At 57.6% G+C, this 23,052-nt stretch overlaps 1 protein-coding gene across 1 annotated transcript in view; it reads right to left on the bottom strand.

The window, feature by feature from the left end:
- KIAA0930 (KIAA0930 ortholog) overlaps nucleotides 1-23,052 on the bottom strand; it is a 43,508-nt gene that overhangs the window by 5,107 nt on the left and 15,349 nt on the right. Inside the window, exons 2-9 of the mRNA XM_043882592.1 lie at nucleotides 9,535-9,686; nucleotides 6,872-6,997; nucleotides 6,691-6,768; nucleotides 6,311-6,412; nucleotides 4,919-5,059; nucleotides 4,243-4,437; nucleotides 1,458-1,620; nucleotides 351-509 (exon numbers count right to left, since the gene is read on the bottom strand). Coding sequence (XP_043738527.1) covers nucleotides 351-509; nucleotides 1,458-1,620; nucleotides 4,243-4,437; nucleotides 4,919-5,059; nucleotides 6,311-6,412; nucleotides 6,691-6,768; nucleotides 6,872-6,997; nucleotides 9,535-9,686 — 1,116 coding nt within the window. The remainder of the gene's footprint in view (nucleotides 1-350; nucleotides 510-1,457; nucleotides 1,621-4,242; nucleotides 4,438-4,918; nucleotides 5,060-6,310; nucleotides 6,413-6,690; nucleotides 6,769-6,871; nucleotides 6,998-9,534; nucleotides 9,687-23,052) is intronic.

Raw genomic sequence — 23,052 nt, 5'->3', positions numbered from 1 at the left:
CGGTGCTCCGTTTGTGAGGGACGCCCCCAAGGCACTCTTCCAGCCCTGGGGGACCTGCGGTGCTGGGCTCACCCTCCCTCCGGACAGGAACAGGGCAACGAGCGCGCCTGGAGCGGCTGCACCGCCGGGCAAGGACTCGGGGCTTGGGGCTCACGCGGGCGGCCTGACTCTGGAGTCACGGCCCCGCGGGCCCGTCAGCAGGAACGCCGCCTGCCCCTCGAGCAGCAGGCTCGTGCCGAGGGTCTGAAGCCCTCCCCGGGGGGCGGCGTGGGTGCCCAAGCACTGCCCACAGGAGCACTGTTTAGGGGCCCGTGGTTCCCCCAGGGGTCCCACCCCAAAGTCAGAGTCACCTGTTAAAATCCGATGCAGCGGCAAAGTGACGTAGGTTAGGTGTGCATAGAGAAGGAAGTTCCCGTCTGCTCTGTTCAGCTTCAGCCAGGACCCGACCAGGGAGCGCCCCGTGCCCGACAGGGAGCGAGACCTCAGGTTGGTGGCATTGTGCAGGTCGGCTGCAGCGGAGAAGGCAGGTCAGGCCCGGGCCACGGTGCGGGGGACGCGGGGAGGACACCGCCCACCCAGGTGACCCCTCCCTGGCCCGCGACGCCCAGCCCCCTTCTGCCTTCCCGCCTGATCCCACCCCAGTCCTGGAGCACCTCCCCTGGGGGCCCTAGCCCGTCGCTGTGCCGGGCCCTGTGGCTGCCCCGCTCCGGTCCTCTCCCTGGAGGGGCGCGGGGGTACGGTTGGAATGACCCAGCACCATCACCCAGCCGGTGGGCTGCCCGGGGAGGCAGGTGGGTTCTATGGACGCCTTCCCGCTGGTCTGGAGAGCCCAGGAGGGCGGCGCTGCCCAAGCCCACTTGAGAGCAGGTCAAGGCTGGGGCTAGGGTCTCCGGCCCTGGCCAGGGTCTCGTCCAGCAGGCCCTCTGCCTCGGTCCTGCCAATCAGGACCCTCTAAGCTCCTCGAACGACTTCCCGCTGCTCCTCTGATAAACATGGCCCCGCCCTCCCGTGGTACCGCTCCCATGGTGGGGCCCACGTGGAGCAGAGAGGGGAGCAGGGAGGCCCTGAGGACTGAGTGGGTGAGATCAAGGACCGCGGAGACGCCCAGGAGGCCGCCGGACAGACGGGCCCCCAGGCTCGGGGCAGAGGGCAGGCGAGCCCTGAGGGACACCCCGCTGGGGGCGGCAGGGCCGCAGGGCACCTCGCAGAAGAAGGGGACGCAGCACACGCGTGCATGCACCAGAGCCCTCCCCTCTGAGCCCCTGAAATCAGGTGCCAACTGCCCGCCACGCTGCGCCCACGGCTGGGGTCTCCCCTCCGTGGCCGTCTGCTGTCTGTCTGTCCAGAGCTCCACCCCCGCCCAGGACGGGCTGGCACACGGCCCCCTGGCTCTCTGAATGTGCAGAAGGGAGTGAGGAGGCCCCGCGGGGGTGGGGGGAATCGGGGAGCAGGGTCACCTCCCCCGTCGTCCTCCCGGAAGAACTCCTCGCTGTCGTTGGCCGAGTGAGACTTCTTCATCTCCGCGATCCGGTTCCGGGGCCCCTTCCTCTTGAGGGATGGGGAGAAGAAGGCAGGCCGGTTGTTCCGCTCGGGGGTGGGGGGTGTGCTGAAGGAGGTCACCTGGGAACAAGAAGCGTGTCACCAGGGTGGCCCGGTGCCCACCCATCTCCCGCCTGCAGAGCGCGGCCGGCCTGGGGCTCAGCGGGCGCTGGCCACCAGCTCCGCCCCGGGAAGAACCCTGCTGCCCTCCTGGGGCCTCAGCCGCCGGGCAGGGGTCACTGGGGCACAGAGCAAGCCTGGCTGCTGACACGGGTCGAGCACCCTCCAGGCGCCGAATCCACCGAACAGTCCCGATCACCCTCGACGTGAGAGCCGGCTGGGGCGGGACAGCCACCCTGGCAGGGCCAGGGTCACGCAGCGGACGGTGGCCATGCTAGGGCTGCACCCCAGGTCTTCTCCCTCTAATTTCTTCTCCTGTCCCCTCTCCCCCAGCATCCTTCCACAGAAGTGCAGTGGTCAAGCGGTCCACCCCTCCATCTCCTCCTCTCCTCTTCTAACCACACTGCCCATCACCAACCATTCTTCACACCCACTCAGGGAAGCACATGACCTGGGTCCCTGCCCTCAAGGAGCTCACAGTCTGCCGGGGTGGGGTGAGAGACCCAAAAGTTGACAACCACAGGCCGAATGTTGGTTATTAAAGACAGGAAAAAAAAAAAAAAAAGGAAGCAGAGGATACAGGGGAGCACAGAGGCAAAAGGAATCAACAGCCTGGGAAATCACGAAAGGCTTCCCGGAGGAGACGCCGCTTGAGCTGGGTCTTGAAGGACGAGTAGGAGTTAGCTAGGTGAAGAAGGGGGGGAAGGGCGTTCCAGGCAGAGGGAACGTGGCCCATCTCCTCCCTCCTCCCCACGCAAACAAGAATCTGAGGAACCAGGCGAGCTGGGACTGAGACTTCGGGAGCCCCGTCAGCCTCCTCGTCACGGCTCTGACGTCCACAAGTCCCGGCGGCCGCTGGGCTCCAGACGGTCCTCCCACAAGCCGGGGAAGGTTTTTAGAAGATAAAAAAACAAAACACCAGAAACCATAATACACACAGAGTCTGCATTTGTCACGCGCTGGTTACAAACGACCCCTCTGGGAAAGGGGGGGTGAGCACAGAGGCGGGGGGCCCCGGGCAGAGCCGGGAGGTCAGGGCTTTTGCCGCTGACAGCCGCGTGACCCTGGCAGGCCCCTCCCCTTGACCCTAGGCTCCCCCTGCTGCTGCGGGCCAGGGGCTTTCCCAGGCACTGTCTCTTTCGCCCCCCGCGGCCACCCTGGAGAGAAAGACCAGCACCCCCTTTGATAGACGGAAAGATGAAGGCCCGGGCTGGTCCAGTAACCCCTCTGTGGTCACTGGGCAAACACGAGGCCAGAAGTGGCACCCAGGTTTGTCCAGCCAAGGCCCAGGCCCAGGCCACATCTTCATGAGGACTGTCACGCACACGGTCATTAGCCTCAGTGGGCACCTGAGGACCGAGTGGGAGTCAGGCTCCTTATCGCAGAGATGAGCCACCTCTGTCCCCAAGACAACAGAGGCCTCTGCCCAGAATTCTCACCCATCATCACAGAAAGAGAGCGTTTGTTGTTTCTGCTCTGCTTACAAAACACATTCACTGCAGGAAACTCAAAGTGGAAAAAAAAGAAAAACATAACAAGAGAAAGAAAACTGCCACCTGACTCCCTGGAGCTGTGTGTGCTGAGGGTGATCCTACAGATCCCTGACCTCGGGCGCACCAGCGGGGATGCGGGACCGACACGCTCGGGGCCGCTTCTCCAGGCAGATGCCCCGGCTGGCCCCACCCCCGGCAGGGCCCCTGATGCCCTGGCTCCTGAGTCCCCAATACCTCAGGAGGCGGGTGTGTTCACCCCATTTCTGGGCAAGCAAACTGAGGCTCAGAGAGGAGAGACCTGCCCCAGCTCACGCGGGCAGCAGCGCCGGGACCGCGGCTCACCCCGCAGCCCCTCCTGGAGACGCCTGGCAGGGCGCGCTCCTCCTTCAAGGCCCCCAGTCTCCTCTGGAGCCCCCAATGGGGGCAAAGCAGCCGATGGGCTGGGTATTTTCTCCTGCCTGAGCCCTGCCGCCCGCCCACAACCCCAGAGGCTCTGGGAATAAGGCTGCCACTGAGCTCCGCTTCCCGGCCCCAGGGAAGGACAGCGGCCTAGAAAGGGCTCAGAGGCCCAGTGCTGTCACGTGAGCCACACGGCAGAGGGCAGCACAAGGAACCCGGCAGGCCTGGCGCTGCCCAGGTCTGCAGACAGGAAGGCCCAAACGCGTCCACAGCTGCGGTGGCCGTCAGCAGTTCCGGTGCCCAGAGCCTGGTTGGCAAGCGGCCCCGGCAGAGACGAGCCGGGGGCCCCAGCCGACCCTCCTGGAGCAGGATGGGCGGCCGGCTGGTCGTCGTCCCATCTCGCCCCCGGGGAAGGCTGCTCGGGTGCTCACCCTCGCCCAGCAGGTCCACCAAGGCGGGCACTGGGACCCCGCCGGCTGAGCCCCGCTGCCGTGGCCACTCGGGGCCCAGGCACTAACCTGCTGTGTGACCCCGGGCCAGTCACCTGCCCTCTCTGAACCTCGGCCTGCTCCCCAGAGGGGTGGGGACCATGACACCTACCTCGCCTGGGGGCGGGGGCGGGAAGGATGGGGAGGCGGGGAAGGCGGGCCTCAGGGAGGGGCGAGGCCCTCCCCGAGCAGTGTAGCCTTACCCGCTCGTGCATGGGCGAGGCCGGGCTAGAGTCCTCTTCCGTCCCACAGGGGGACGTGTCGCCAGTGGACACACGGCTGACCGCCATCTCGGCGTGGCCCTTGCCCTGGGGCCCCTTCATGCGCACAAACTCCATGTTGCTGTACTTGTAGAAGCCGAACGACATCTTCTGGGCCATGCGGGCTGCCACGCTCACCTGCGGGCAGGCGGGCGGGGGACGCGGAGTCAGGCAGGCGGGGGTGCCCACTCCCGGGCACTCCAGCAGCCAGGGGGACCCTCCCTCAAGAAGCCCGAGGGCCAACGGCCCCCCTCCGGAGAGACCCAGCCCCAGCTGACCCGGGCTCGCCCACGAGGCGGGGCGGTGCCGGGACCCTTGCTTCCCTGTCTGATGCCCTCTCGGCCTGAAGACCACGCCCCGTCCCTTGCCCCAGGGTCCAGAGAGAGGACACCTGGGGCGGTGCTCAGCGGCAGGAGGGCACCCGTCCACCTGGACTCCCCTCCCCTCGGCCCATCGGTCAGGCCCTGACCAATCCCAGGAGGGTTTCCCTGGAACGATCACCACGTGACCCAGGCCCCAGCCGCCTAGAAGGGGCGTTGGGGGCGCTGCAGGAGCTGGGCAAGAACGGAGGGGGGCTGTGGGGTGCTCACCCCCCGGGCCCGGCCCACCCCGCACTCACGCGGTTGTCGTACACCTTTTTGAGCGCCTCGTAGCGGATGGAGCCCTGGAAGATGACCCCCTGGAACGTGTTGGTCTTGTCACTGGCCACCAGCTCCACGCAGACCATCTCCCCTTCCCCCACGGTCATGTCACTGAACACCTGGGGTGGAGGGGCGCGAGGCGGACGCGGGGATGGCATCGGTCGGCTGCCCCCCGCCCCCAGCACGGCCGGCTCCCAGTCCCCCGCCCCACTCCTTGACTCAGGGAGGGCTGCTTGGAAACTCCCCCTTTACAGGTGAGAACGCTGAGCCACAGATGTAAAGGTTTTTGCCCAAGGCCCCCAGGCCTGCCACCACTCAACAGGGACCCTCACAGCAAGGGGGCAGCCCACCCGCGGGCAGGGGCAGCGTCTACAAGGGGCTGAGATCGTAAGTGACTCCAGGACCGGAAGAGGATGCGCCCCACCCCAGCGTCCACTGGAGGGACGCCAGGAAGTCGAACAGTTCACGGGGGCTGCCGGCTCCGGGTGCACAGTCCCCCCGCCCCAGCCCTGCCCCCGGCGTCACGGCCTGTGTGTGGGCACCAGCTCAGAAGCCGCACGGACAGACTGCCTGCCTGCCTGCGGGGGGCGATGGCCTGCGGGGGACTGGACAGCCGCCCCCGAGAGTCACTGCGCACGGGGCGGGGGTGGGGGGCCTGTGCGGGCTGAGCTCTGAGGTCGCCCGGACTCCGGCTTCGATCTCAGCTCTGCGGCGGACCAGCAGTGTGAGCCTGAAGAGGGCGCTCAGCCCCCTGACCTGAGATGCTCAAGACACCAACCAAACTGAGAAGCGACCTGCAACCCACGCCCCATCCTTCCTGAGTCCTCCAGGGCACCCCCCCCCCCCCCCGGGCCCTCGCTGCGGGTGGTGGGGAGAATAGCTCCTCGGCCCAGACCTCAACAGGAGGGTGGCTGGACAGGAGCCGGCAGGGTCGCCAGGGGGCGCAGCTGGCTTCCCAGCACCATGCATTTCCCAGTCGAGTGAGCTGCCCGGGGCCCCAGTTTTGTAACTTTTGGAGCCCCACCCATCGTGGACATCCTAGGACCCCAAGGTGTGGAGGCCTTACTTAGGGTTCAAGGGTGGTAATAACCATCCCTCCTGCCTGGGCGGTACTCTGCAAGACTTGATGACGCCTCCTCCCACGCGTGAGCTCTCTGATCTTTCAACCCTGACGCCCATTTTACAGATGAGAACACTGAGGCTCCAGCCTGGTGAACTCATTTGCCCTGAGTCAAGGAAACAGGGAGAGTGGGAGCCCAGCCCTGCCCCCGCCTCCTTCCTGAAGGTGTGTGAGGCCTGGGGGGTGGGGCCAGGGGCTGGGGGTGTCACATCCCCTGATTCAGGGAGCCAGACCGAGACAGGGCCCCCACCTCCTCGAAGCTGTCGATCATGAAGAAGATGTTGGGGTAGCTGATCTTGGATTCCTCCCCTTTGCTGTCCATGGGGTGCTTACTGGGGGACGCAAACACTTGCTAGAAGAAAGCAGATTGGAGGGGGCCGAGTCAGACCCCACCGTGCCCCACACCGGGCCTGGAGCCACGCACTGCGGTGGGGTGTGTTGTAAGGCACGGGTCACAGGGTCACAGGGTCACAGGAGCCGCTGGGGAAGGAGCCGTTGGGAGGGAGGACCTGGTTTGGGGGGCTCCACAGGCCCCCGGGGCTGCAGGGAAATTCTGGAGTCAGCCTCCCCTCGGGCCGGGCAGCGGGAGGGGTACTCGCCCCCATGAGCCCTGGGCCCCCGAGGGCTCACCTGGGACCTCTTCCTGTGGATGTGGATGTCGCCGCCGTCGGCCCGCGTGCACACAGCACAGGTCACCATGTAGTCCAGCTGGAAGGGACGTGGGACAGGGAGTGCGGGGGTTCGCTGTTCCCCGGGGCCTTCCGAGCACCCTGCCCCCACCGCCAGGAGCCCTGCCCTGGGCGCCCCGTACCTTCTGCAGGATGAGGTTCAGGCAGACGCTCTCCTCCCAGTCGATGTCGGGGTCTCCGAGGCCCGGGAGCTTCTTGGAGTCCCGCCGGTACACCTCCACCTCTACCTCCGGCTCGGCCTCCACCAGCTGCGAGGCCCAAGGCAGAGGTGAGTCCCGGCCCTCACTGCCCTCCCCGCCCCCGAGTGGGGGCATCTTCTCCTCCCTGGCCCCTCCCACGCAGGCGTGGGCTCCAATCTCCCTCCTGGGTTCTCTGGCCACCCGACCCCCCCACACCCTGGGTTCATCAAGAAGCCAGCCTCCCACCGAGTTCGTCCCTTGGGCCCCGCAGCAGGGCGGGGGGATCCCAGCATCCTGGCCCAGCCCACAGGCGGCCCGTCCACCCGTCCAGCCAGCCACCCTCTGCACCGGCTGAGCGCGCAAGAGGCCCTCGGGTTGCCACGGCAACCGGGTGCCAGCTCCGCGGCCCGGATGAGGAGGGGGCGGGAGGCGGCCTGGCTTGCCGCAGCGAGCCCGCAGTGCGCAGGCCCTGCAGCAGCGCCCACGGCACGCCGGCCAGGGGCTTTCCTTTCTGCTCTTCCGAGCAGAGGCGGGCAGGGAGGCCGCCCGGGAACCCCTGTGTGGTCTCCCTCCTCCCCCGCCCCGGCCACCTCGCACCTCCAGACCCGTGGGGTCTCCCCTGCGCGCGGCCCGCCTGCTGCCTTCCAGACACCGCAGACCCACCCCGGCGGGGCCTGTCGTGCGTGTGCTGGCTGGCCCCTCCCCGCAAATGTCCTCTGTCCACCGTCATCCCCTCGCTCTGACGGACATTGCGGCCAGACGCCGCTGCCTCTGTGGGCCCCCAGCACCCCATTCCTCCCACCATCACAGCACCAGCCGCTCCACGTGCCACTGGCTATGCGGGGCCAGGGGCAGCGGGGTGGCCGCGTGCTCCCTGAGGACCCGGCCAAGGCTGAGTCATCTCGTGCTCCCAGTGCTGGGAGAGAAGGGCCTGCAGAGGGCTCAGGGCAGGGGTGCGATGGAACGTTCCAGCACGCGCACAGCGAGACGGCCACACGCTCCCAAACTCAGGCTCCCCTCACTGACCTCACCGCTGCCCACCCCCCCAGCCTTCAGAGGCCCTCACACACAGCCTCAGGCCTCCAGCTCCGAAACCGCTCAGGCCTGAGTCCAGGGTTCTCCCCCCCGAGAGCGAGCCAGCACTTGCCGCTTCCTTTCACCTCCCTGCCTGGAGGCTCGGGGAACCTGCAGAGCTGACCCCTCCTCAGCCCCACCTGCGCACTGGCGCAGTCAAGGCCAGATCGGCTAAGAAAACCCCCCCTGACCAGAACCGGGGCCCCTCCAGACACCAACATTCAAGGCACGACCGCATCTCACGTGGACTCAGTCCTCTGGTCTCAACACACTGCCCGCAAACCACCACCAAGATTTTGCACACACACACACGAACACATGGCATCTGCAACGTAAACCTCAGCAGACGATCAGGCCCACCGCTCGGCCACCGGCCCCTCCACCGGGACCATCCCTTCCCTTCCTTCCAGGCCCGCCTCACTCCGGTGGCCTCCGCTGACCACGCCCCTCCCTCTGGTCACAATAGTGGCCCACACCGTGTTGGCTCCACATGATGCAATTCTGGGTCCCAGCATCCACCGGCCCCAGTGACAACCCGGTCACATGGCCAGCCGCTGCACACTCCAGATGGTCACAGAGCACCCTGGCCCACCCCCAGGTCTTCCCGCCTGTCACACAGCCCAACCGGACCAGCCATTTGGCTGCAGACACGCAGGTCACTATGTTTCCTTTGCAGCAGGCACCAGGCCTGTCTGTTTGCAGAAAACCCATCTTGCACGATCAGACTCAAAGAGCAGGTACAGGGCAGGGAAGTCACAAGCCCCGGCCACCAAGCCCCAGCCCGGGGTCACAAGCGCTGAGGCAGGTACGCTACAAAGACCTGTCTCCACTGCCCGCAGCGTTTTTGTGTTTAAATGAAAACAACAACTTTGCATGTTTGGCATACAGGTAGTTTCAACATTTTACAAAATAATAAAGCTTCTGAAAGACATGCAAAGCTTGTTCTATTAACTTGTTGACACTGAAACTTAGTGGGTTAAACACCTGAGGTGACTCATGTCACCTGCGAGCCTTCTGTCTCTTCTGTAAAAAGGCGATGATAACCCCTGCCCTGTCCAGTTGCTGGGAAGACATGGGAGATGGAGAGGCAGGAGGCTGAGCCCCGTGTCGTGGGTGAGGTGAGGGCTCGGGGGTTGGCAGGCATCACCACCATCACCACCATCACCAAGCCGGGTCACCTGCCCACGGCCAGGCTGGACCCAGCCTCCGGGGTCAACGTCTTTGCTCTACCATTTACTTACTAAGGATGAGATGCCGGCCAGACCACCCAGCCTCTGGACATGTCTCCTCCAAGGCACTGTAGCGAGACTCATCGCTGCCTTCCGGGGTCGTGGGGAAGCTTGGTAATAATACCCACATGAGGCCCGCGCATCCCACCACCGGACACCTGAGTGACTGCCCCCACCCAGCTCCTGACACCCGGCGGGCGCTGAATGAACACCGCATTCCCCTCTCAGCATGCACGAGGGGGGCTGCAGGCCCCCCCACAAGCCTGCGGACCCCAGGGAGGGGGTGGCCCGCGGGGCGCTCACCTTCCGCCCGTCCAGGGCGCCCTCGCTGCCCGCGAACGCCAGCTTCCGGCGCACGTAGAAGAGCATGTCGTCCTGGCGCGGGGCCCATTTCTCCATGAAATAGGTGGAGAACATCCAGGTCCAGAAGACAATGCGGTCGTCCTTGAAGCACCCTGCGCAGGGAAGCCAGAGGGCGGGGGGCACCTGTGAGGGGCCTGGGTCGAGCCCTGGCCCCCCTTCCCTGCCCCCTGCAGACCTCTATGACGTGCGGAGCCCCCTTCCCCTAACGCCCCAGCCCCCACGGGGCACCCGCAGAGGCCCAAGGGCACCTCCCCAGGAGGCCCCGAGCCCCCCACCCAGCGGCGCGGCCTGGAGCCCCGCACCACCGGGGACTCCAGCCCGAGGATGAATCAGCAGCATCTCGCGGGGAAGGGAAGCCTAGCTCGGAGGGAAGGCGCGGGCAGGCTGTCTGGCGGGGAGCCCCGAGGGCTCAGGAGGGGAGATCCATCCAGCCAGCACCTCCCTCCCCACCCCCACCCCGGGAACCCGACTTAAAGGGCCAGCTGCCCCTCTGCCAGCCAGGCTCAGCTGCAGGCAGGAGGCAGGCAGCCTTCCAGCACGCTGAGCTGACTCTGCTTCTTACTACGGATAATATTTCTTCCTGATACCTAGATCGTTATGGTCCTCTTTCTCACGCAAGGAGGAAAAAAGCCCACAGGCTCTGGTAGGAAGGCTGAGGGTTTCCATTCCAGCTCTGCACTTGGCTGTGTGACAGCGGGCCAGCCCGGGGACCTCTCTGATCCCCAGCTTCCTAGGGGTGAACGCAGACTGACAGCGCGGACGTGGCTGGCCCGCGGGACCTAAAAAAGGTGGGCGTCTGGACAGACCTGATGAAGCCACAAGATGTGCTGCAGAGCTACTGCTTAGAAACCCGAGATACTAAACTGTTGCTGGTTTCTTTCCCTCTTCTCCCAAAGCGACTTCATCACCGTGACCAAGTCCTCACACTTGTCTTCTGGAACGCGTGGAGACGGGACCCTCGGGGTGGATACGGGGCTGCCCATGTCCTCACAGGTGGTCAGATCCCCTGGCCTGCACCCACACCCGCTCCTCCGGGGGGTGGGCGGTGCCCAGCGCTCAGGCCCTGGAGGACTGGACACCCTGGGCCTGTTTACATCAGTTCTCCGACACAGGCTCCCGCCCTCTGCGCCCACGCGGTCCGCAGCCCACCCAGGCCCACACCCTGTCTGGTTCCCAAGGAAGGAAAACAGAGGGGAGTCTGATGAGTCAAGGGGCCCAGGCCGGCGAGCCTGATCAAGACAAAGGTCACTGGTCAGCTTCGGGGGCAAAGGCCAGGAGAGGCCCCCGGACTGACAGACTTCCTGCCACGGTGACAACAGGCAGCAGCCCCTCACAGCCCACAGCCCCCTGCACAAAATCACGCTGGGGGCCACGTTCTTCCTAAGAAAACAAGAACGCTCCTGGGGCAGTTGACTCTGAGCTCCTTCTGAGCCCCCCGCCCAGCAGAACGCCTTCTAGACTCAACGCCCCAAGACTGCCTGCGCCCACCGCTTCCTGGTCCCTCGGGGGGCCTACGGCAGCCGCTGTGGTCTCCACACGCAGTGGGTCTGGGCTCCAAACCCCACCACCTGCCGCAGTGAGTCAAGTTCACCATCCGCGTCAGGCTCAAGCGCTATACCCCCGGGGCGATCTCTTGACTCTGCAAGCAGAAGGAGCCTGGTGGTGCCCACGGCACCAGGTGGACGGCCACGGTTCTTCCTGCATTTGCCACATTGAGCCCCAGGCAGAGCCCTGCAGACTGTCTCACTGAACTTTGCCCGCAGCCTGTTACTGCTGCTGCCCGGTTTCACAAGAGAAGAAACTGACTCTCAGGAGTCAAAAAAGGGGCCCAAGATCCCAGAGCTAGAAACTGCTGAGTCCTTAGACCTGTCAGACCATGCGCACACACACACACACACACACACACACACACACACACACACACACACACACACACACATACACACACGCACACACACGCACACACACTCAGGTTCTCAGAAAATGCAATGTGATGGACCCGGATAATGAATGCAAAGCGCTCAGCAGGCAGCTGACAGCCCCGGGATCTGACGAGGGAGGGGTCCTTGGGTTTGGGGGTGGTGGGGTGGGGGGCTGCGTGCAGGAGTGGAGTGCTGGAGGCGGCACAAGATACGTGCCAACGTGGTCTCCAGGGTTCCAGGTGCCGCCAGACCTGGCCCAGCAGGTCTGCACAAGGGGTCCCACTTCCCTGCTGTAAACGCCGAGAGATCGCTTTCTTCACAGCCCACCGGCCCTGTTACTGAAGGAGGCAGCAGCACACTGCCTGCCCGTGTTCCCTCCTGACACAGGGGCTCCTGGGGTCCAGCCCGAAGGTCACCCTTTGCCGGGGCCCCCATCCTCAACGGGCCGCTCCCGAACCACCGGCCCGCGGCCAGGATGCTTCTCCCAGCAACTCCCAGCAGAGAGCCTGGCGGGCACCACACCCAGGTTCTTCCCCTCCCGGGGTGGGGGACAGGGGCAGCTCCCCTGGAATGCGTCCACTGCCCCGTCCACTCCCACCCCCTGTCCGCCCCCCACACCACAGCTACAGGGTCTGTATTTAAAGTCGTCTCCTATCCCCCTTAAAATCTTCCCATGGAATTCAGGATGAAAGCCAAAGTTCTGAGAACACTCCCCGTGACAGCGCCCCCCTCGCCGCCCACCAGCCCTGCTGGCCTCCCGGGGATGCCGCCCCCCTGCCCCGGGGCCTTTGCACAGGCAGCTCCTTCCTGCCATTCCTGCTGCGACTCAGAGGGCTCTCCCGTCTTCAGGGAGCCACTCCAGGCCCCACATTACACGTGCTGGAGGCGCTCCCCTTCCTCCTCACCGTGTTTTACTGCCGTAAGTACGTCTGGGGTTTCACGACTGTCCCCCACCACACAAACGCCTCCCAAGAGGAGGGACCTGCCCGGATGACCATCGAGTGCAGTGCCCAGAACAGAGCCAGGCACACAACAGGCACTCAATAACTGCTGCGTGAATAAATGGATTGTCCCAACAGGAGACGAGCTCCGGGAGGTGGGTGCCTTGCCCAGGTGCCCACAGCATGGATGCGGCCCAGCCGCCGTCCACCCGAGGCCTGGGTGCCCCACGCAGGACACAGGATGCGAACATGTCCTTTTCTTTAAGTCACAGGGCCCTGACCCTAGAAAAACCTTCCAAGAGGCCCCACCACCACACACAACACAAGGGCCGAGGCTCCCCTGGCTCAGCTCGCCCAGGGCTCAAAGCGGTGACTCCACGGGCGGGTGCGCCAGCCAGGCCTGCTGAGAAGGCACCTGGGCACCCAGACAGGGCCCTCCCCTCCCCACCTGTCTGCCTGCGCACCTGCAGCCCCTGCCTGCCCCGCAGGTGCGGGTGGGGAGACCCAGCGCTAACCTCCAAAAGGCGCAAGGGGCTGGGACATCACACAGATGTTATCACCAGCGTAACTATTTCAGGACCGATGACAAACTCAGGAGGAAGAAAACTACTCTGTCGGGGGGCCCCTCATACCCCGCCTCTCACCCGTGAGACGCCAGAACCATTGCCAAGAGTGGCCGTGGGCGCCACACCCAGACGCGGGCAGGACAGACAGTGGGACAGTCAGGCAGAGGCCAGACCAGGAACACTCGGTATAAAGCAAGAAGAGAAATCGCAAAAGTCAAGACCCACCCACCACCCTGAACACTCAAAATTCCCCTTGTGCGCAAGACAGGCACAGCTGAAATCAAAGGGAACATGAACACCAGGGCAGGGCAAGTCACAGTAAGTAAGTGTCTGTATATAAAGAATTCACAGCATAACAAGTCAAGAAAGAAAATGCATGTAAGACCCCAATAGATAAATGGGTAAAATACCCAAACAGGTCACTACCAAAAAAGAAACATACCCCCTTGGCAAGATGTGGGAAAATATTAATCTCACTAGCAATTAAAAAAAAAATCACACTGAGAGAACAAGTTGTCATTTCTAAGAAGCAAATTTGCTTTTTATAAAAATACCAGGGGACTTCCCTGGTGGTCCAGTGGTTAAAATTCCGCCTGTGAATGCAGGGGACACGGGGTCAGTCCCGGCCCGGAACTAAGACCCCAGCAAGCCCGCGAGCCGCAGCCCGTGCTCTGCAAGGAGAAACCTGCGCCTGCAACGACCGAGGAACCTGCCTGGCGCACCAGGGGAAGCTCTCGCACGGCAACGAAGACCCAACACGGCCAAAAACAGAAAGAAAGAAAAGAAAAAACAATCACTTAGGAAAACCGGCAGATTTGGTAAAGCTAAATATGTGTTTCCCAGTGATTCAGCCACTTCCAGGTACTTGCCCAAGAGACACAAAGCGCGTGTCTGCACAGACACTGGTGCACAAACAGTCACGGACGCTTTGTTCCTGAATAAACCCAAACTGGAAACCAGGGGGAGACACATCCGAAATGTGACACAGCCACTCAGCGGCCTGTTAGCGGCAAGGAGAACAAACTACTGACCGACACAGCACGGAGGGTGAATCTCAGAACCACCATGCCGAGCGAGAGAAGTCAGATACAAGGAAAAAAAAAAGCTACATCCTGAAAGACCACATTCACAGGATGCTCCAGAAAAGGCACAGAAAGCAGACTGGTAGTCGCCCCAAACGTTCCGCGTGTTGACGCTGGTGCCTTCACAGCCGTCAGAACTCATCCACCTGCTTATTTGACATGGACAGTTTATTTGACATACACCACACTCCGGTAGAGTTGGTAAAAACCTATGACAGCCAAAGCTGGCAAGATCACACTGAACTGGGAGCTCTCGTGTGTCGTGAGAGAACAAAACTCACGGTGTCCTCTGTGGAAAGGTAAACGAGCATCTTCCCTCTTCTGTGACTCTATCTTGTGGAAAAGAAAAAAACGGAAATAAAGAAGTGCCTTATGCACAAAGACATTCCATATGTACTGATGACAGCAAATAACATAGCAGCAGTCATAACAGTAAGAAGAAGAAACTAATATTCGGTAATCACTCACATTTAATCTAGGTAGACTGTGCTGTATGTACTAAACCGGATCGCCATCATGCTGTTAAAAGGATGCCTGTGAAGATGAGTAGACACGTGGACAGGCATGTAACACAACGTCTGGTTAAAGAGCAGAAATTAAGGCTGCACACACACTGACCACACCTGCACACGGGGCCCTGGACACACACGCCTGACGGGGACGCGTGCGCCTGAGCGGCAGGAGCTGCTGAGCCTCACAGGACATATGCTTGCTTCTTACTTTTTTTCACTTTTAATATTTTTAATAGTAAGGTGACACCACTTTTGCCCAGGAATGTATGACTTCTGATGAGTGTCATAGAGTGCATTAGAGAGAGAGGGAGAAGGGGGTGGAGAAGGGGCTCCCCATCATCTTCAGAGGGAGAAGAGGGAGGGAGGGGAGACAGTCCAAGTCTGGAGCTAGGAAGGTCAAGGTCAGGGTGAGGGCTCAGACTGTGGGAGGCGCAGTGCAGTGTTAGGCTGTGCAGCCAGATGACCTGAGCTCAGGTCCTGGCTCTCTGCTCCTCCCCATCCGGGTGGCCGGTTCTCGGAACCCCTGGGGACCCCAGGGAGTCCCTCTGTCAGAGGGGTCTAACCTGCCACTGCCCCGGAACCAGTGGTGAGGTCGGGGGTGGGGAGGGGGCCAATACGGAAAGTCCTCTGCACGCTGTAAAGTTCTGGCCACGTGTGAATCTGTGGGGCCTCTGCACTGCAGCCCTGCGTATCTGTCCAGAGCGTGGCTTGCTCGGATGAGGTGACGACTCCCCAACCGGCCAGTGTCCCTGAACCCCACGATGTGCTAACCGTGTGGACAGACACAGGGTGGCTGCCCCCCCGCGTGGCCTGTGGAATCAGTGCTGGCTCTTTCTCTCACGGGTGAGCCCCCTTCTCGCTGCATCCTGTCCCAAGGCTTGTCCACCGAGACGTGCCCTGGATCAGAAGCCCTGGGAGCCACCAGGCCAGCAGAGCTCCCTCAACTCCAGGGCTCTGTCCGGCCCAAGGTCAGCAGGCTTCCGGACCCTGAATCCGCTCAGCCACAGATGCAGCAGCGGACCATGGTCCATGGAGCAGCACCACGGACAGCTCCGCGCCCGCTGGCGCCTTCCCCGCGGGGGTCCTCCCGCCTGTTCCCCTAATCTCCTAATAGCTCTCGTCTATCAGGTGGCCACAGACGCTGACTTGGCAAATATGCAGCCGCTGCTCCTACAGAAATACAGGGTTGGGCTCCTGCAAGCCTCTGGTTGCGTTTTCATCAAATGATCTATACATTATCTTGTGGTATGTGTGTTTCTGTTTAAAAACACCGTAATATACAGTTGGGTCATTAACACTGATCTCCAGGCCACCAGCACGCTAACTCGTGCCTGGATGAAGCTCATCTAACATGTATGTTCTCCATAAGGCCCTTCACAGCTTTCTTTTGCTCAGGACTAGACACTTCAGCGTCACGCTCGGGGGCCACTTCAAATAGCAAAATCACCACCGAAAAGCACAACATGCAAGTCCGTGGCACTAAATAGACCCAGAGGATGAGACGATCGTATGGCATCACCAACTCAATGGACACGAGTGTGAGCAAACTCCGGGAGACAGTGGTGGATGGGGAAGCCGGGCGTGCTGCATCCACAGGGTCGCAAAGAAGCAGCCACGACTGAGCGGCTGAACAACAACCAAAGAGACCGCAGAAAGGATGAGCTGAGACAAGGAGGCAGGCGTCGCCTTGTTCAGCCTCAGCTGTGACCATGCACCCCGGTGACTCAAAGTTTCCCATGGCTTTGCACACATCTGCAGTTAACCACAAGGCACCCACGGTACTGCTGTGTGGTGATGGAAATTTAGGTGAGTAGCTAAACCCATAAATACAGAATCAGAGAATAAGGAGGAAGAGCCGTATCACAAAGTCTGGAATCTGCCAGCTCCAAATGGGACTATGGGATCCAGCCTCCCCCACGGCCTGCAGTAAGTGACCTGCTTTCATAAGTCACCGTCTTTGAACTTCAGGTCTGGAGAGTCCTTTATAGACTAGTGGCTTTGGGTGGGCATGGAAGAAGACACGCCGCTGTGCAAGGACTGAACTGGAGCCGCCCAGGCCCAGCTCCATGCTCTCCCGCCGCCTGGCCACGGATTGTCCACTTCATTCAGCAGGACACTGAATGGGGTACGTAACCATGCCAACAGCTCAACAGTACTGACAGTGACGACGGCTCATGCTTGCCCTGCACTTTATGGGGCCCTACAGTTTATGGGGCTTCCAGGTGGCACCAGCGGTAAAGAACCCGCCTGCCAATGCGGGAGACGTAACACATGAGGGTTCGATCCCTGGGTCAGGAAAATCCCCTGGAGGAGGGAATGGCAAACCACTCCAGTACTCCTGCCTGGAGAATGCCATGGACAGAGGAGCCTGGCGGGCTCCATGGGGTCGCAGAGTTGGGAACGACTGAAGGGACTTAGCACACATTACGGTTTATAAAGTCCTTTCACCTGTGACCTCTCCAGATCGCCATGGCAACTTGATAAGGTGGGATCAGTTCAGTTCAGTCAGTCAGTCGTGTCCGACTCTTTGTGACCCCATGGACTGCAGCGCACCAGGCCTCCCTGTCCATCACCAACTCCCATAGTTTACTCAAACTTGTGTCCATTGAGTCAGTGATGCCAGCCAACCATCTCATCCTCTGTCATCCCCTTCCTCCCACCTTCAATCTTTCCCAGCATCAGGGTCTTTTCCAATGAGTCAGCTCTTCGTATCAGGTGGTCAAAGTATTGGAGTTTCAGCTTCAACATCAGTCCTTCCAACGAATATTCAAGACTGATCTCCTTAAGGATGGACTGGTTAGTTCGCCTTGCAGTCCAAGGGACTCTCAAGAGTCTTCTCCAACACCACAGTTCAAAAGCATCAATTCTTTGGTGCTCAGCTTTCTTTATAGTCCAACTCTCATATCTATACATGACTACTGGAAAAATCATAGCCTTGACTAGATGGACCTTTGTTGGCAAAATAATGTCTCTGCTTCGTAATATGCTGTCTAGGTCGGTCATAAGTTTCCTTCCAAAGGGTAAGCGTCTTTTAATTTCATGGTTGCAGTCACCATCTGCAGTGATTTTGCAGCCCCCAAAGATAAAGTCTGTCACTGTTTCCCCATCTATCTGCCATGAAGTAATGGGGCTGGATGCCATGATCTTAATTTTCTGAATGTTGAGCTTTAAGCCAACTTTTTCACTCTCCCCTTTCACTTATTTTTTTCCCCCTTTCACTTTCATCAAGAGGCTCTTTAATTCTTCTTCGCTTTTTGCCACCAGGGTGGTGTCATCTGCATATCTGAGGTTAATGATATTTCTTCCAACAATCTTGATTCCAGCTTGTGCTTCATCCAGCCCAGCATTTCTCATGATGTACTCTGCATACAAGTTAAATAACCAGAGTGACAATAAACAGCCTTGACATACTCCTTTTCCTATTTGAAGCCAGTCTGTTGTTCCATGTCCAGTTCTAACTGTTGCTTCTAACTGATAAGGTGGGATAACCTGAGCTTAAAAAGTCCTCAGGCTTCAGTTTAAAGATAAGGCCACAGAAGCCTGGGAATCCAGTAGCTCAAGAGCTTCTGAGGCTCAAACCCAGCCTCTCCTACTCTTTAAGTACTGGGGTTTTCCAGCCACTATATAATGAGGACGCTGAAGGGTCACTGGTGAGCAAGCAAGAAACCAACTCAGGCTTCCAAACCCTCCCACTGCACATCTGAGCCCCCAGGAGCTCTGTCCTACAGTCTCCCTGGAGATTGGAGCTAATTCCAGGTGCTCAGAATGGTAACAGGTGCCTCCTCAACACTCAATGGACGAACATGCTGTTGCTACTGTTAACAACTTGGAACTATCTCTCACTAACCAGAGTTTTGGAATAGTCATGAACTGGATTTTAAGAGGCATTCCTTGAAAACAACCCCAATCCTTCTCCAGACCAGTAAACCACATAGGTGAAGCAAGCTATGGTAACTTCGTACTTAAAACAGTTTACAGCCATTAAAAATGATGGTCATGGTGGTCCAGTGGTTGGGACTCCTCGCTTCCACTGCAGGGAAGCACAGGTTCAATCCCTGGTCGGGGAACTAAGATCCTGCAAGCTGCATGGCAAGCCCAAAAAAGAAAGAAATCATGGGCATGTATTACAATAAAGAAAACTGCCCCAGAGCTACTCCCTAAACAAGCGCGCTGGAGTCAAGAGACGTTTTTGAAAAGATGTTACCAGATCTTCTACTTCTGTCTTGGGTATTCCTTTGGAAAAGTTGTATGCATTCACTACATATTCTAATGTATTGTTTATAGATTATAAGATAAAGTCAAGCATGTACCTGCTGATACTTTTTCAGTTGACCTGTCTTCATACTTAGAAATGTCTCTTAAAACAGGCTTCCCTGGTGGCTCAGATGGTAGACTCTCCTGCAATGCAGGATCCCTGGGTCGGGAAGAGCCCCTGGAGAAGGAAATGGCAACCCACTCCAGTAATCTCGACTGGAGAATTCCATGGATGGAGGAGCCTGGCAGGAGACAGTCCATGGGGTTGCAAAGAGTCGGGCATGAATGAACAACTATCACTCACTCACTACCAGATCTTCAAGAAAAGACAGCTCAAATGCTACGTACAAGGTTTTAGAGCCTGAGAAACTTGCAAATTCTTTTTAACAAGGAGGCACAGCCTTGACCCCCCCTCAAAAAAAACAACACAGAGAGAAAATTATGGGCTAACTGAACTCACCACATAAACATAAAAATCTTAAATAATATATTTAATAGAATCCAGCCATCTGTTAAAAGTATGCCAAGAAGAATTTAACTTAGAAATATAAGAATGGTCTAATATTAGGAAATCTATTTATATATTCATGATAAAGTTATAGTTCAAATGAGAAATAACACATGATCGTATCCACAGATACTGGGAGAACATTCAATAAGATTAAATACCCATTCTTGATTTTTTTAAAAATTCCTATAAAATAGGAATAAATAAATACTTCCTTAAACATGATATGTATCTCAACGAGAAAAAACTAGAAATGGGGATTTCCCTGGTGGTCCAGTGGCTAAGACTCCAAGCTCCCAATACAGGAGGCCCAGGTTCAATCCCTGGTCAGGGGAGCACTAGCAGACTCTACACGCTACAACTACAGATGCTGCAGGCCGAAAGGAAGGGCAAAGATCCCACGTGCTGCAACTAAGACCCTGTACAGACAATATATAAATATTTAAAAAAGAAAAAGTTAGAGACAGACTAAGTAACATCAGTACAGTTCAGTCGCTCAGTCCTGTCCGACTCTTTGCGACCCCATGAACCACAGCACGCCAGGCCTCCCTGTCCATCACCAACTCCTGGAGCTTGCTCAAACTCATGGCCATTGAGTCGGTGATGCCATCCAACCATCTCATCCTCTATCTTCCCCTTCTCCTCCTGCCCTCAATCTTTCCCAGCATCAGGGTCTTTTCCAATGAGTCAGCTCTTCACATCAGGAGGCCAAAGTATTGCAGTTTCAGCTTCAGCATCAGTCCTTCCAATGAACACCCCGGACTGATCTCCTTTAGGATGGACTGGTTAGATCTCCTTGCAGTCCAAGGGACTCTTAAGAGTCTTCTCCAACACCACAGTTCAAAAGCATCAGTTCTTCGGCACTCAGCTTTCTTCACAGTCCAACTCTCACATCCATACATGACCACTGGAAAAACCATAGCCTTGACTAGACGGACCTTTGTTGGCAAAGTAATGTCTCTGCTTTGTAATATGCTTTCTAGGTTGGTCATAACTTTCCTTCCAAGGAGTAAGCATCTTTTAATTTCATGGCTGCAGTCACAATCTGCAGTGATTTTGGAGCCCAAAAAAATAAAGTCAGCCACTGTTTCCACTGTTTCTCCATCTGTTTCCCATGAAGTGATGAGACCAGATGCCATGATCTTAGTTTTCTGAATGTTGAGGTTTAAGCCAGGTTTTTCACTCTCCTCTTTCACTTTCATCAAGAGGCTTTTTAGTTCCTCTTCACTTTCTGCCACAGGGTGGTGTCATCTGCATATCTGAGGTTATTGATATTTCTCCCAGCAATCTTGATTCCAGCTTGTGCTTCCTCCAGCCCAGCGTTCCTCATGATGTACTCTGCATGTAAGTTAAATAAGCAGGGTGACAATATACAGCCTTGACGTACTCCTTTTCCTATTAGAACCAGTCTGTTGTTCCATGTCTAGTTCTAACTGTCCAGTATCATCACAACACACTATTACAGATAGACCTTTAAGATGTTGGGAGTTTGGTTCCAGACCAAGGCAATAAAAGCAAATATCACAATAAACCGAATCACACACTGTTTGGTTTCCCAGTGAATTAAAAGTTACGTGTATACTATTCTGTAGGCTAGCAAGTGCACAATAGCATTATGTCTGAGAAAGCGAAAACATACCTCCATTTAAAAATCCTTTATTTCAGATAAATGCTAACCGTCATCTGAGTCTGCAGTAAGTCACAATCTTTTTACAGTGTTAACATGGAAGATCACTGATCATAGACCACCAGAACAAACATAATCATAATAGAATATTCAAATCACAGAGGCGGCAATTCTACCTAGTTTGATCTATTAATTTAACATGACCCAAGAGAAAATGCCAAGAAGAATGTTTCAAAATAAGAACAGCCAGGAAAATGCAGAAAAAGTGACGTGGGGCCATGAATCCTATCAGATATGGAAACATACTAGGAGAACTAAACCTTTACGTCACCATCAACCCAAATCATACAATGCCTGTCCTGCCACGTGGAGAAGGCGGACTTGACAGAGAGGAAACAGCCAGAGACGAGAGATCGCAGAGAGAGAGAGAGGAGATCCACTCAAGTTCTTAGTGTTGGGCTTTCCTAGTCTTCCAGAGGCTTAGATTTCAATATTCTACAGATTGTTAGCCAACAAATTTCTATTTTTACTTTCTTAAATTGAAGTATAGTGTTCTTTTCTTTTTAATATTTATTTGGCTGTGTGCATGCATGCTAAGTCACTTGAGTCATGTCCAACTCTTTGCAACCCTATGGACTGTAGCCCGCCTGGCTCCTCTGTCAGTGGAATTCTCTAGGGAAGAATACTGGAGTGGGTTGCCATGCCCTCCTCCAGGGCACCTTCCTGACTCAGGGACCAAACTAGCATCTCTATGTCTCCTGCACCGGCAGGCAGGTTCTTTACCACTAGCGCCAGCCCTTATTTGGTTGCATGGGATCTTAGTTGTGGCATGTGAACTTTTAGTTGGGACACCTGGGATCTAGTTCTCTGACCAGGCATGGAACCCGGGGCCCCCTGCATCGGGAGGGCAGAGTCTCAGTCACTGGACCACCAGGGAAGTCCCTACTGAAGACAGCTGATTTATAACATAGCATTTCAGGTCCACAGTAAAGTGACTCAGTTATATAAATACATGTAATTCAGATACCTATATATGTGTGTGTGCATTAGTTGCTTAGTCGTGTCCGACTCTTTGCGACCCCACAGACTGTAGCCCACCAGGCCTCTCTGTCCATGGGATTCTCCAGACAAGAACACTGGAGTGGGTTGCCATTTCCTTCTCCAAAAGGAACTATAGAAAGAAAGACAGTGAAGTCATCCAGTCGTGTCTGACTCTTTTCGACCCCATGGACTATAGCCTGCCAGGTTCCTTCATCCATGGAATTTTCCAGGCAGGAGTACTGGAGTGGGTTGCCATTTCCTTCTCCAATACCTATACATAATATATTCTTTTTCAGATTTATTTTCCCTTTCTAAGCTACCATGGATAAGTTTCTTCACTTCTAACCAAAAGATATCCCCCCCCAAAAAAATACTCAAGAATTACCCAAGTTAAAGAAAAACCCCGAACCCTCTCTTAACCCCCAAACAGCTCTAGCTATTGTCTCACCAGATGCTGATTCCAACAGAAACTTTTCAGTCCTCTCTTACTGGGACAGACATGTTAACTGACAAAGTTGTTCAATTCTACCATTGTTTGGTGGGTTTGTCTTTTGTTTTCCTGCAGAACTCTCTGACTTCATCTCTGCATCATTTCATTGATCCTATCTTTAAATGTATCCGGAATCCAACTGCTTCCCACAAACCACTCTTCCAGCCAGGGCCAAGCACCACCATCTCCTGCCTGTGTGACTGTCCGAGCTTCCTAAATGGTCCCCAGACTTGAAACAGTTCTTGTCACTTTCCTGCTCAAAATCCTCCTCGAGGCTTCCTTCCTCGCCTCCCCGGTTCTTACTTGCAGCATGCAGGATCTTCGAGGCATGTCAGTTCAGTTCAGTTCAGTTCAGTTCAGTCGCTCAGTCGTGTCCAACCCTTTGCGACCCCATGGACTGCAGCACACCAGGCCTCCCTGTCCATCACCAACTCCCGGAGTTTACCCAAACTCATGTCCATTGAGTCGGTGATGCCACCCAACCATCTCATCCTCTGTTGTCCCCTTCTCCTCCC

This window comes from Cervus elaphus, chromosome 22 (genome assembly GCF_910594005.1).
Source record: "Cervus elaphus chromosome 22, mCerEla1.1, whole genome shotgun sequence".
In the NCBI taxonomy this organism is placed as follows: domain Eukaryota; kingdom Metazoa; phylum Chordata; class Mammalia; order Artiodactyla; family Cervidae; genus Cervus; species Cervus elaphus.
This window is presented reverse-complemented; position numbering and strand designations above follow the sequence as displayed.